The following is a 15,000-nucleotide window of genomic DNA, read 5'->3' as shown; positions in this document are numbered from 1 at the left end:
CACCTCCCTCCCCACCCTCACCCATCCTTACCACCACCTCCCTCCCCACCCTCACCTCATCCTTACCACCACCTCCCTCCCCACCACCACCTCCCTCCCCACCCTCACCCATCCTTACCACCACCTCCCTCCCCACCCTCACCCATCCTTACCACCACCTCCCTCCCCACCACCACCTCCCTCCCCACCCTCACCCATCCTTACCACCACCTCCCTCCCCCACCACCTCCCTCCCCACCCTCACCCATCCTTACCACCACCTCCCTCCCCACCCTCACCCATCCCTACCACCACCTCCCTCCCCACCACCTCCCTCCCCACCACCTCCCTCCCCACCCTCACCCATCCTTACCACCACCTCCCTCCCCACCCTCACCCATCCCTACCACCACCTCCCTCCCCACCACCACCTCCCTCCCCACCCTCACCCATCCTTACCACCACCTCCCTCCCCACCCTCACCCATCCTTACCACCACCTCCCTCCCCACCCTCACCCATCCTTACCACCACCTCCCTCCCCACCCTCACCCATCCTTACCACCACCTCCCTCCCCACCACCACCTCCCTCCACCCTCACCCATCCTTACCACCACCTCCCTCCCCACCCTCACCCATCCTTACCACCACATCCCTCCCCACCCTCACCCATCCCTACCACCACCTCCCTCCCCACCACCTCCCTCCCCACCCTCACCCATCCTTACCACCACCTCCCTCCCCACCCTCACCCATCCCTACCACCACCTCCCTCCCCACCCTCACCCATCCCTACCACCACCTCCCTCCCCACCCTCACCCATCCCTACCACCACCTCCCTCCCCACCCTCACCCATCCCTACCACCACCTCCCTCCCCACCACCACCTCCCTCCCCACCCTCACCCATCCTTACCACCACCTCCCTCCCCACCCTCACCCATCCCTACCACCACCTCCCTCCCCACCACCTCCCTCCCCACCCTCACCCATCCTTACCACCACCTCCCTCCCCACCCTCACCGATCCCTACCACCACCTCCCTCCCCACCCTCACCCATCCTTACCACCACATCCCTCCCCACCACCACCTCCCTCCCCACCCTCACCCATCCTTACCACCACCTCCCTCCCCACCCTCACCCATCCTTACCACCACATCCCTCCCCACCACCACCTCCCTCCCCACCCTCACCCATCCTTACCACCACCTCCCTCCCCACCCTCACCCATCCTTACCACCACCTCTCTCCCCACCACCACCTCCCTCCCCACCCTCACCCATCCTTACCACCACCTCTCTCCCCACCCTCACCCATCCTTACCACCACCTCCCTCCCCACCCTCACCCATCCTTACCACCACCTCCCTCCCCACCCTCACTCATCCCCCCTCCCACCTCGCGCTGCTATAAACCAACCAACCAACCAGATACCCCTAAAACTTAATGAAAGAATGAATGAACAAACGAACGAACGAACGAACGAACGAATGAATGAATGAACGAATGAGCTTGATTTGTATACGGGGCGTAAAAACTTCCACACTTATGACGTGAGGTCGGGTTTTCACAACGCCATCCACCCCCGCCGACACAAACACACAGAGACCACCAAAAAAAAAAAAAAAAAAAATCAAATGCCAGCACAACAGACCACACACACACACACACACACACACACACACACACACACACACACACTGCAACTGATTTAGATAGAAAGTGGGTTAAATAAGGGAGTGCATGACTTTAACATCGGAATTAAACGTTTTTAGTGCTTTCTTTTAAGAGAAGAAGGAGGATGAGGGGGAGGAGAAGGAAGAAGAAGAAGAGGTAGATGGAGGAGGTGGTGGAGGAGGAGGAAGAGGAGGTGGAGGTGGTGGAGGAGGAGGAAGAGGAGGGAGAAGAAGAGGAAGATGGAGGAGGAGGTGGTGGAGGAAGAGGAAGAGGAGGTGGTGGAGGAGGAGGAAGAAGAAGAAGAGGAAGATGGAGGAGGAGGTGGTGGAGGAGGAGGAAGAAGAAGATGGAGGAGGAGGAGGGGGTGGAGGAAGAAGAAGAAGAGGAAGATGGAGGAGGAGGTGGTGGAGTAGGAGGAAGAGGAGGAAGAAGATGGAGGAGGAGGAGGTGGAGGCAGTGGAGGAAGAAGAAGAAGATGGAGGAGGAGGAGGAGGTGGAGGAGGAGGAAGAGGAGGAAGAAGGAGGAGCAAAAGAAGAAGAAAAAAACGAGGAGCGGGAGAAGAAGGAGAAGGAGGAGGAGGAGGAAGGATGAGGAGGAGGAGGAAGAAGAAGAAGGAGAAGAAGGAGAAGGAGGAAGAAGAAGGAGGAGGAGGAAGAAGAAGAAGGAGGAAGAAGATCATCATCATTATCAACAACGAAACAGAAACTTAACCCGATATGACACAACAACAACAACAACAAAGCAACAACAACAACAACAAGAAAGAAATAAAAACCCTCACCTGACGAACATCTCGATGCCCGTGTCGTCCATGTGGCGTCGGATCCCCTTCCACGACTGCTTCAGCTTGTAGATCTGGCGGGTCTCCAAGGGCGACCGAGGGTCCAGCTTCAGCAGGTGCTCGGGCTCCGTGGTCAGGCTGCAGCGGGGGATCATCATCCGCTGCCCGTTCCGGCCCTCCACCACCTCCGCCACCTCCGCCACCATCCCCTTCTCCACCCCTCCGTTGTTGCTGCTGTTCCTCCCGCCTCCTCCTCCTCCTCCTTCTCCTCCTCCTACCTGCTGGCCTCCTGCTGCTACCTTGGACTGTTGGCACCCCATTGTTGTCACAGGTCAGGACAGGGGTGTGTGGCGTGTGTGTGTATAGGGGGGGGGGGGGTATGTGTTCGCTATGCAGCTAATCTGAAGGGCTTTGTGTGGTTCTGTAGTCAATCTTGAAGGGCTTTGTGCTGGTCCAGCTGCACACCGTTGATTACAAAGGCTTTGTAGAAGCTCTGCAGTCAATCTGAAGGGTTTCGCCGGGCTCTGCAGTCCCGTCAGTCTGAAGAACGTTTCTTTGGTTGGTCTAGCTGCAGTCAATCTGACGGGCTTTGTGTTCGGTGTGCAGTCAATCTGATTAGTTTTGCCTGGCTCGGCAGTCAATCTGAAGAGCTTTGTGTGGTCGGCAGGCAATCTGAAGAGCTTTGTGTGGTCGGCAGGCAATCTGAAGAGCTTTGTGTGGCCGGCAGGCAATCTGAAGAGCTTTGTGTTGGTCAAGCTGCGGTCAATTTGAAAGGCTTTTTGTCACTGGCTCTGCAGTCAGTCTGAAGAACTTTTCTTTTGTCAGTCTAGCTGCAGTCAATCTGACGAACTTTGTGTTCGGTGTGCAGTCAATCTGAAGGGTTTTGCCTGGCTCTGCAGTCAGTCTGAAGGGCTTTGTGTTGGTCCAGCTGCAGTCCGTTAATCACACAGGCTTTGTAGTAGCTCTGTAGACAATCTGAAGGGGTTTGCCTGGCTCTGCTGTCCGTCGTTCTGACGTGCTTTGTGTTGGTCAAGCTGTTGTCAATTTGAAGGGCTTTGTGTGACTGTCTCTGCAGTCAGTCTGAACGGCTCTCGCTCTCCAGCAGATACTCGACTCGTTGCAGTATGTAATGTACTAGAGAACAATCCCACCGTATTCGATTAATCTTTAACAACTGAGCTCCATCAGTGATAAACTGTCAAAAGCTGAGTGTTGATCAGTTGCTATAGTTCCAAACATGAAGCACGAATTATTCAATTTTCTCATGGGGGTGGGATGACCTAGGGAAAATCAATGAATAGACCATTCGTGATTTGGAATCAACAAACTAAAACAATCTGAAGAAAAGGTTCCATTCACGTCAGTTTTAAGAAAGAAAGATCCCATAAGGTACCGACACATTCGAGTACCGAACATTATCTTTACACCGATCAAAACTTCGGTTGAAAATCAATGGAGATCCGACAACGAAAAAACTGTGGCCACGTAAGCTCTGTTTTTTTTATTATTTTTTTTTTTTTTATATCCAGTGCTCCGTGGGGAGTATCGTGGAAATAATGGCACGGTTTTCAATCACTTTGAAACGATAATCCACACACACCACAAAGCTTGTCACGATTCCGTAGGCTAACACTGGTGAGGATCTAGCAAGAAGGACGTCTTGCTGTTTCAGTTATTTTCAAGAAGGCCCTCCCCCCAAAGGACTCGCTACAAAAGACACATCAAAACAAGTGTCGCAAACATACAGGAAAAAGTATCAGCGTTTAGTTATATAGTTACTGTTGCAAACTTGCAAGAGTATATATCAACGTTTAGCCAGTCACTATAGCTGGCTGATTGAGAGATTTGTACCCTTGCTTGCTAGCTTGATTTAGATCATTCACTCGAGTCAGACACTAATTACCCATCACTCGTTCACTCGCGTACGTACGTAGTTAGATATTCAGTCACTCACTCACTCATTTATCTACTCGTCTTCCTACCTACTTACTCAGTCTTTTGATGCCTGCTAGTTCGCTCGTTTGCTTTTTATTGATTTCTCAATGGTCACTGTCATTGCTGGCTGCATGATTCGTAATCCTTGGGGTAATATTGAACTGTGATTTCACCCCTTCTAATGGGGTCTGAGTTCCCACGAAAGGTCATTCCATCGTATCGTATCCTGTCCTGTCGTATTCTATCGTGTAGTTACATATCGCATCTGTGATCATTGCATTTATATGACTGTGGTTATTGAATATGTGGTTTACTTCAAGTTCTAGTTAAAGTGCGTGGGGTTTTTTTTTCATGTCTGCTGTGATTAATACTGCATGTGTGTGACAGTGATATCTGCATGTGTGTGACTGAGAACTGTATGTGTGTTACTGTGATAACTGTATGTGTGTGACTGTGATAACTGTATGTGGGTGACTGTGATAACTGTATGTGTGTGACTGTGATAACTATGTGTGTGCCTGTGATAACTATGTGTGTAACTGTGATAACTGTATGTGTGTGATTGATTACTGTATGTGTGTGACTGTGATAACTGTATGTGTGTGACTATGATGACTGTATGTGTGTGACTGTGATTACTGTATGTGTGTGACTGTGATTACTGCATGTGTGTGACTGTGATTACTGTATGTGTGTGACTGTGATTACTGTATGTGTGTGACTGTGATAACTGTATGTGTGTGACTGTGATTACTGTATGTGTGTGACTGTGATAACTGTATGTGTGTGACTGTGATAACTGTATGTGTGTGACTGTGATAACTGTATGTGTGTGACTGTGATAACTATGTGTGTGACTGTGATAACTGTATGTGTGTGACTGTGATAACTGTATGTGTGTGACTGTGATATCTGTATGTGTGTGACTGCAATAACTTCATGTTTGTGTCTGTGATAACTGCATGTGTGTGACTGTGATAACTGTATGTGTGTGACTGATTACTGCATGTGTGTGACTGTGATAACTGTATGTGTGTGACTGTGATAACTGTATGTGTGTGACTGCGATAACTTCATGTTTGTGTCTGTGATAACTGCATGTGTGTGACTGTGATAACTGTGTGACTGTGATTACTGTATGTGTGTGACTGTGATTACTGTATGTGTGTGACTGTGATAACTGTATGTGTGTAACTGTGATTACTGTATGTGTGTGACTGTGATTACTGCGTGTGTGTGACTGTGATAACTGTATGTGTGTGACTGTGATAACTGTATGTGTGTGACTGTGATAACTGTATGTGTGTGACTGTGATAACTATGTGTGTGACTGTGATAACTGTATGTGTGTGACTGTGATAACTGTATGTGTGTGACTGTGATTACTGCATGTGTGTGACTGTGATAACTGTATGTGTATGACTATGATAACTGTATGTGTGTGACTGTGATAACTATGTGTGTGACTGTGATAACTGTATGTGTGTGACTGTGATAACTGTATGTGTGTGACTGTGATTACTGCATGTGTGTGACTGTGATATCTGTATGTGTGTGACTGCGATAACTTCACGTTTGTGTCTGTGATAACTGCATGTGTGTGACTGTGATAACTTTATGTGTGTGACTGTGATAACTGTATGTGTGTGACTATGATTACTGCATATGTGGTTCGCTCTAAATCAACACACTTAACATTCTATGCATTTTCTCTATACAGTCATATTGAGTAACTTGACTCTCAAGTATCGCCACACATAAGTTACTTTAAAGCAGTCTGTGTTCTGAAAAGTATCGTATAGTATTGCGCGCGCGCGCACACACACACACACACACACACACACACACACACACACAAACACACACACAAACACACGCACACACACACACACTCTCTCTCTCTCTATCTATCTATATCTTCCTCTCTCTCTCTATTGTTGTGTCGTTATCGTTAATGTTGTTATTGTTATTGTTGTCACAAGAATAGATTGGAAGACTGGGCGATGCCTAAAATCTTTATCCTTGAGTAATAAAGTTTTTGAATCTTTGAATCTTGAATCTCTCTCCTTCTTCTTCTTCTTCTCTCTCTCCTCCTCCTTCTTCTTCTTCTTCTTCTCTCTCTCCCTCTCTCTCTCTCTCTCTCTCTCTCTCTCTCTCTTTTCCTCTCCCATTCACTCACTCTCTCAGGCACACGTTCACCAGCAGGTTATGAGCCAGGGAAAGTGACGGGTGTTCCGGTTCCTGTCTACCATTTTACCGGAAGACACGGTGTGTGACACGGACAGGCAGACATGCTGTGGCTGATGTTAACAGCCTTGTTTCCCCTGAAGGGAAAGGCCGTCAAAAGATGGAGTATCCTTCGGTTGAAAATATGGTCATACACTATCCAGCCTCTTACAGCCCGTAGGGATGGTGATTTCACATATCCATTGTGTCAAGGGCTCAGAAAAAAAAACAAAAAAAACTTGGTATATATATACATATTGAAAGCGAAAATAGCATGATCTGTTTCGAAGGGAAAATGGATTGTTAACATGTATTTGTTTTGTTCAGCTCGTGTGGGTTTTTGTGTTGTTGATGTGTTTTGGCATCATTCATCTTATGCATCTGGTTTGTGTAAAAAGATGTTCATGTATAATGTTCCAACACCCCCAGGGGGGCACGTGAAATAAACGTTTTAGCTTGGCTTGGCTTGGTTTGGTTTGGCTTGGTTTGGCTTGGCTTGGTTTGGCTTGGTTTGGTTTGGCTTGGTTTGGTTTGGCTTGCCTTGGCTTGGCTTGCCTTGGTTTGGCTTGGCTTGGTTTGGCTTGGTTTGGCTTGCTGTGCCTTGCCTTGCCTTGCCTTGCCTTGCCTTGCCCTGCCTTGCCTTGCCTTGCCTCGCCTCACCTTGCCTTGCCTTGCCATGCCTTGGTTTTGGAACGCGGGACCCAATCGTCTCCTTCCGCCATTTTTCTTTCTCTAACCGTCCCCCAGCCTTAGTCCTATAGCCATTCACACCTGGGTGGAAAGAGAGAGAGAGAGAGAGGAAGGGGGGAGATAGAGATGGAGAAAGAGAGAGGGAGAGAGAGAGGGGGGAGAGAGAGATGGAGAAAGAGAGAGAGGGGGAGAGAGGGGGGAGATAGGGGGAGAAAGAGGGTGACAGAGGGAGAGAGGGGGGAGAGAGAGGGGGAGAGAGGGGGAGAGGGAGAGAGAGAGGTGGAGAGAGGGGGAGATAGGGGGAAGATAGGGGGAGAGAGAGGGGGAGAGAGGGAAAGAGAGGGGGAGAGAGAGAGGGAGACAGAAAGAGGGGGAGAGAGAGAGGGAGAGTGAGGAAGAGAGAGGGGGGAGAGACAGAGGGAGAGATAGAAAGAGAGAGAGAGGGAGAGAGTGACAAAGAGAGGGGGAGAGAGAGAGAGGGAGAGAGAGAGAACACCATCAATTGGAGTAAAGTGCCTTTCCCCAAGGACGTGACACCAGGCTGTGAAACGGAAACGGGGGGGGCACCTTGGAACCTCTGATCACATGGTGTGAACTCTTCTGGGACCCAGTTGCATTGCTCGGACGGAAGAGCCTAGTATGGTCGTAACCCGCTACTAGTAAGCTGTGTGTAGTATGGAACTGACCAATGGCGTAGTTCGGTCAACGTAGGCATTTAGTCACGTGTAACTGTCAAGAAGTTAGAACCAAGCAATGCAGCTGGCGCCTGGATCGTAAGTCCAACGGCCATCTTCATGGCGCCTCCAAAAACATATGAAAATACATCAAGCTAAATGTGAACCCCCCTCAACTCCCTACCACTACCACTCACTTCCCCCACTCCGCCCCAGCTCACCACACCCTTCCCCCCCAATCCCCCCCCCCCCAAAAAAAAAAAAATAAATAAATAAATAAATAAATAAAAAAAACACGATGTCAGAAAGGCGAAGCAGTGTGTTGTGTGTGTGTGTGTGTGTGTGTGTGTGTGTGTGTGTGTGTGTGTGTGTGTGTAGGTGTAGGTGTAGGTGTGTGTGTGTGTGTGTGTGTGTAGGTGTAGGTGTGTGTGTGTGTGTGTGTGTGTGTAGGTGTAGGTGTGTGTGTGTGTGTGTAGGTGTAGGTGTAGGTGTAGGTGTAGGTGTGTGAGTGTGAGTGAGTGTGTGTGTGTGTGTGTAGGTATGTGAGTGTGAGTGAGTGTGTGTGTGTTGGTGTGTGTGTGTGTGTAGGTGTGTGAGTGTGAGTGTGTGTGTGTGTGTGAGTGTGTGTGTGTGTGAGAGAGAGAGAGAGAGAGAGAGAGAGAGAGAAGGGACTTTCGGGGGTACGTAGGTATGACAGGTGATGGAGAGACACAGACAAGGGGGGTGGGGTGGGAGTAGGGGGGGGGTGCCTGGGAACTTGAAGAACCCTTGCCAAGTGTGTCAGGCACTTCCTCTGGAGTCTTCAGCATCGCCATGACTCTTTCCGCGCGAACGTGCGCAGGAGCTGCCATCCATCACCCGGAAAAATAACCGTTCACGTAATAATTCGCACGGCTGAATCGTGTTCTTCCCAGCTCTGGGGGAAATCAATGATGTAAAATAAGATGATCGAATGGTTGTGACTGCGATCTGCGGCGCGCGCGCGCGCACTCACACACCCACACACACACACACACACACACACACACGCACGCACGCACGCACAGCTTACGCTAAAGTTGTTATTAAAGAACTCTCTCTCTCTCTCTCTCCCCTCTCTCTTTCTCAGCCTGTCTCTCTTTCTCTCTCTCTCTCTCTCTCTCTCTCTCTCTCTCTCTGTGGCTCCCTCCCCCCCCCCCCCCCCGCGCCCCATCTCCTCCCCCCCACGCCTCTCTCTTTCTCTTGTGGCTCCCTCCCACCCCACCCTCTCTCTCTCTCTCTCTCTCTCTCTGTCTCTCTCTTTCTCTCGTCTTTCTTTCTTGTTTCATGGGAACGCTTTATTTACCACGACACACGGTCTCCTCTCTTCTCGTGGAGAAATAAAAAAAAAACAACAACAACACCCGCATGCAATGCATGTTTGGAAGGTGCGCGATGGCAGAACCTGCCAAGTGTACCAGATACACTCTCTCTCTCTCTCTCTCTCTCTCTCTCTCTCTCTCTCTCTCTCGCTGTATGTCTACGTTTTTTCTGTCTGTATTACAATTATATGCATGTGCATCAGTTGTTATGTATGTATGTATGTATGTATGTGTCCAAGTGTCTAATATCCATACTTCAATCATTCCATTTCATTTTTGTCAGCGTTTTCATTCTCAATTTTCCTTTCCTGGATGTAAAAAAAAGCACACGCATCCGTATTCTGTTTCACTATGTTTTAAGTACATTCGTTCGTTCGCCCCCCCCCCCCTCCCTCTCTCTCTGCCTCTCTCTTCCTCTCTCTCTTTCTCTGAAACATTAACGGAACATGGATTCAGTCTTGTCTGGATGTGCCAAGGAGTAGGGCACCAAGAACTGCTTTGTACCAGAATTTAAAGACAGACTTAAAGCATGTTACAAACAAAACTGGCATGGAAATACAGAGAGCAATGACTGGCATACATGGTTCTTTTTATCTAAATCAATCTTTCAAACACAGAAGTATGTTAAGATCATAACTAATAAATGGCATAAAATCTGCTTTGCAAGGCTCAAACTGAGAGCATTTGGACTGAATGCCAACAGAAGATGGTTCGATTGAGACGTAGCAATATCTCCCTGTCCAATGTGTGGCGAACGCCCAGAAGATGAAAATCATTTCATATTTTTACTGCAAAACATACGGAGAATTGCCAAAAAATTTTATTTTTTGTCATGCAACGTCAGTACAGAGAAAAGATTTATTCGGCATACTGATGAGAGAAAATAAAGCTATGATACTCTCATTAGCCAAATATGTATCCGAGGCATTAACTATACACAAAAAGGTCAAAATACTCATTAATCAATTAGAAAAATTAGTATGGGTTCTATGAGAAAAAAATGCATAAATGAAAAGGAAGAGTTACATCTGGATGGTCAATTTCGACAATGTAATTATATGATGTGTTTGTATGAATATGTTGTGTTTCGACGTTGACGGAGACGGGCGCAATAGCCGAGTGGTTAAAGCGTTGGACTTTCAATCTGAGGGTCCCGGGTTCGAATCACGGTAACGGCGCCTGGTGGGTAAAGGGTGGAGATTTTTTACGATCTCCCAGGTCAACATATGTGCAGACCTGCTAGTGCCTGAGCCCTCTTCGTGTGTATATGCAAGCAGAAGATCAAATACGCACGTTAAAAATCCTGTAATCCATGTCAGCGTTCGGTGGGTTATGGAAACAAGAACATTCCCAGCATGCACACCCCCGAAAGCGGAATATGACTGCCTATATGGCGGGGTCAAAACGGTCATACACGTAAAAGCCCACTCGTGTGCATACGAGTGAACGTGGGATTTGCAGCCCACGAACGCAGAAGAAGAAGAAGACGTTAATGGAGTCTCCCGTCGGACCGACGAATGAGTAGGCAGGCAGGCTTATCTGTCGGTGTGTGTCCTCATATGGGAGAAGAGGCCGATTCTGGATGCGCAGCACTTCCCACAGGTGTTGCAAGGGAAAACATCACCAGAAGTTGAGCCCTGCTTCCTTCGCTCACGCTTCTCCTTAATGGCCAGGGTTCTCTTGTTTTCAAAACGTCTTTACGCCACTAGAGTACAGCATCCACCTCCTGTACTGTCCAAACATTGAAGACGAACGACTGGAAAAACGGCACACTGCCCCCTGCCGCATGGACGTTTTAAGCTAATAACGTGAAGTGCCAAGGTGTCGCTTATCTCTTAGTAGTCTTTTTTGCTCCAATTTTGTTTTTCCTTTCTGTTCCATTTTTTTTTTCTTTTTTGCACCATTTTTGTTCTGATTTCTACCTACTAAGTCACGAGAGCTTTACAGCTAGTGACATTTAACATCAATTTTCAGTGTTTAGTGTTCTCTCTCTCTCTCTCTCTCTCTCTCTCTCTCTCTCTGCTTCATTGTGCTTTTCTGTCAATATACTACTATTTAAACAAGCCTATCTGCAAACTTGTGTGAACAGCTCATGTTTATTGTAGGCCCTTTCACAGCGGGCTATGGCCTATACTATTCTGAATAAACTTTCTGACTTCGACTTCCACCTCTCTCTCTCTCTCTCTCTCTTGAGGGCAGGATGTATCGAAAAGCAGCTATGCTTACTCCACTACCCTCGTGAAACAAAATTCGTTTCGTTTCGTTTCGTTTCGTTTGTATTAGAATACTGAAGTTTGTTCTTGATGATATGACCGCTTATTTCTTGTTGTTTTTTTTCTTACATGATCATGAGTATGTACCCCTTCATGAGGGGCAATGGCCTATACATGAATAAATTATCCGTATCCGTATCCGTATCTCTCTCTCTCTCTCTCTCTCTCTCTGTCTGTCTGTCTGTCTCTGTGTGTCTCTCTGTCTGTCCGTCTCTCTGTCTGCCTGCCTCTGTCTCTCTCTCTTTCTCTGTGTGTGTGTGTCTCTCTGTCTGTCTGTCTGTCTGTCTGCCTGCCTCTCTCTCTCTCTGTCTGTCTGCCTGCCTCTCTCTCTCTCTCTCACTCTCTGTCTCTCTGCCTGTCTGCCTGCCTCACTCTCTCTCTGTCTCTCTGTCGGTCTGTCTGTCTGCCTGCCTCTGTGTGTGTGTGTGTGTGTGTGTGTGTGTGTGTTTCCGTCTGTCTGCCTGCCTCTGTCTCTCTCCTCCCTCTCCCTCTCCCTTCTACCCCCCCCCTCTCTCTCTCTCTCTCTCTCTCTCTCTCTCTCTCTCCCCATCTCTCCACACCAACGGATTTCCCGGTAAGGAAGACAGATGGCATCGTGTCCTGATCAACACAATCGATACATTCTGCTGCAGGCCTTTTGTCTGAAGACAAGGAAGGACGGCACTCCGCACCAAGGATTCTGTGTTAACAGTGACAGAGTGACACTGTTCCCCAATCCCCATACATCAACTGAGATGGGCTAAACTGAGAAGGGTGGGGAGAGAGAGAGAGAGAGAGAGGTCCCACAGAGAGAGACAGACAGACAGACATACAGAGACAGAGACACAGAGAGAGAGAGAGATAGTGGGGGGAGGGAGAGAGAGAGCGGGGCAGAGAGACAGACAGACGGACAGAGGGATAAGAGAATCAAACAGACAGGTGGGCGGATAGAATGAACGATATATAGGTAAATAGAACACACACACACACACACACACACACACACACACACACACACACACACACACACACACACACACACACACACACACACACACACACACACACGATGTCTGTCTATTTCTCTCTGTCTCTCTGTCTCTCTCTCTGTCTGTCTCTCTCTCTCTCTCTCTTATTCTGAGTGTCTTTCTCGCCTCTGTTTGTCTGCCCCCCCCCCTCTCTCTATCTGTGTATCTGCCAGTCTCTCTGTCTCTGTCTCACTCTGAGGGTCTTTCTCGCCTCTGTTTGTCTGTCTCTGTGTCTGTGTATCTGCCTGTCTCTGTCTCTCTCTCTCTCTCTCTCTCTCTCTCTCTCTCTCTCTCAGAGTCTTTTCTAGCCTCTCTTTGTCAGTCTGTCTCTGTGTCTGTATATCTCTGCCTGTCTCTTACGCCGTGTAGTCTGCTTTACTTCCATTGATAGGACGGGTTTGTTTGTTTTTTGCCCCCATGCAAGGGGGGGCTGGTTCTCCTCCCGACAAGAAGTACGACTTGATATTGCCCGACATGACAGATGATTGTTATACAAGGAGGAGGAGGAGGAGGAGGAAGACGACGAAGAAGAGGATAAGGAGGAGGAGGGGGAGAAGTAGAATAGGGAGGAGGAGGAGGAGGGGAGAAAGTGGAGGAGGAGGAGAGAAGGAAGGGAGGAGGAGGCGGAGGAGGAGGAGGAGAAGAAGAAGAGGAGGAGGAGGGGGAGGAGAAGGAAGAGGGGAGGAGAGAAGGAAGGGAGGAGGATGGGGGAGGAGGGAAGAAGAAGAGGAGGAAGGGAGGGGAAGAGGAAGAAGAAAAAGAGGAGGAGGAGGAGAAGGAAGAGCGGAGGAGAAGAAGACGAAGAAGAGGGGAGAAGGAGGAGGGAGGGAGGAGGAGGAGGGGGAGGAGGAGTCAAAGGAGAAGAGGGGGAAGGAGAAGAAGAGGAGGAGGAGGAGTAAAAGGAGAAGGAAGAGGGGGAAGGAGAAGAAGAGGAGGAGGAGGAGGAGGAGACGAAAAAGCAGAAGGAGAGGAGGAGGACGAAGAAGAAGAAGAAGAGAGGAGGAGAGGAAGGAGGAGGAGGAAGAGGAGGAGGAGAAGGAAGAAGGGGAAGGAGAAGGAGATGAGGAGGAGAAGAAGAAAAAGAGGGGGAGGGGGAGCAAGTGGAGGAGGAAGAAGAAGAACGAGGCGGAGAAGGAGGAGGAGGAGGAGAAGGAGAGGAGGAGGAGAAGGAGGAGGAGGAGAAGGAGGAGGAGAAGGAGGAGGAGAAGGAGGAGGAGGAGAAGGAGGAGGAGGAGGAGGAGGAGAAGGAGGAGGAGGAGAAGGAGGAGGAGAAGGGAGGGAGGGGAGGTAAGAAAAGGTCAGAAGCGGAGACGGGTTGGGAGTCGTGCTGGGAATGGTTGGTATGGAAGATACTGCACAGATATTGTGAAGAGACAGACAGACACACACACACACACACACACAGACATACACACAGACACACACACACACACACACACACACACACACACACACACACACACACACACTAACACACACACACACACACACTAACACACACTAACACCAACACACAAATGCACGACCCGACAGTTGCCCACACAAGCTCCCCCACCAACCACCACCATCACCCCCACCTCCCCTTCTCCCTCGAGAACACAGTCACGATATCCCCCCCCCCCCCCCCCCCCTCCTCCCTCCGCATAAATATACATGAAAGTCACACAGTTCCTACAATCCGAGAATCCCTCAGAGAGAGAAGGACTATCATCACAGGTTGGTTTGTTTGAAAAGGACGGCGTAGAAAGTCGAAAACCAAAACCCTTCAAACCCTCGATTTCACAAGTTTTTGACTCACTTGTGTAAACAAAGTGAGTCTATGTTTTAACCCGGTGTTCGGTTATCTGTGTGTGTGTGTGTGTGTGTGTGTGTCTGTGTGTCCGTGTGTCTGTGTGTCCGTGGTAAACTTTAACATTGATATTTTTCTCTGCAAATACTTTGTCAGTTGACACCAAATTTGGCATAAAAATAGGAAAAATTCAGTTCTTTCCAGTCATCTTGTTTAAAACAATATTGCACTTCTGGGATGGGCACAAAAAATATAAAAAGAAGCCTAATTATATGCAAACTGCATTTACTGTTATATTTATATTTTTTGTATTCTCTAAACTTGGCACTTTGACCTCATATTCTGACGCAACAACAAGAGCAGTCATTATTATCATTTTTTGTTCAAACAGGAACTTCTTTTGCTAAGCATGGAATTTTTATTTATTTTGCAAACGTTTTGGTGCAGATAGTAAAAAAAAAAGGAAATTACTCTGTAATTAATGCTAGGGGACTTAATTTATCACAAGTGAGTCTTGAAGGCCTTGCCTTTCTTGTTTGTTTGTTTGTTTTTTTCTGAAGAGTTTATGGTTGTTTCCCTGTGAGAACTGCGAAGCTCAAACGACAGCATGACAGGCACACGGAGCGA

General features: G+C 48.5%; 1 protein-coding gene across 3 annotated transcripts in view; it reads right to left on the bottom strand.

Annotated features, from left to right (window-relative positions):
• Positions 1-15,000, bottom strand: part of LOC143296457 (neuroglobin-like) — a 324,409-nt gene that overhangs the window by 168,767 nt on the left and 140,642 nt on the right. For 2 of the 3 annotated variants that reach the window (XM_076608398.1, XM_076608397.1), the window contains exon 2: positions 2,440-4,146. The exons of the other annotated variant lie outside the window; for it this stretch is intronic. In XM_076608398.1, coding sequence (XP_076464513.1) covers positions 2,440-2,759 — 320 coding nt within the window. In that variant the 5' untranslated portion in view covers positions 2,760-4,146. The remainder of the gene's footprint in view (positions 1-2,439; positions 4,147-15,000) is intronic. 3 annotated transcript variants of the gene reach the window in all.

Source organism: Babylonia areolata, chromosome 21 (assembly GCF_041734735.1).
Source record: "Babylonia areolata isolate BAREFJ2019XMU chromosome 21, ASM4173473v1, whole genome shotgun sequence".
Taxonomy (NCBI): Eukaryota; Metazoa; Mollusca; class Gastropoda; order Neogastropoda; family Buccinidae; genus Babylonia; species Babylonia areolata.
Note: the sequence above shows the minus strand (reverse complement) of the source record. Positions and strands in the feature narration are given on the sequence as shown.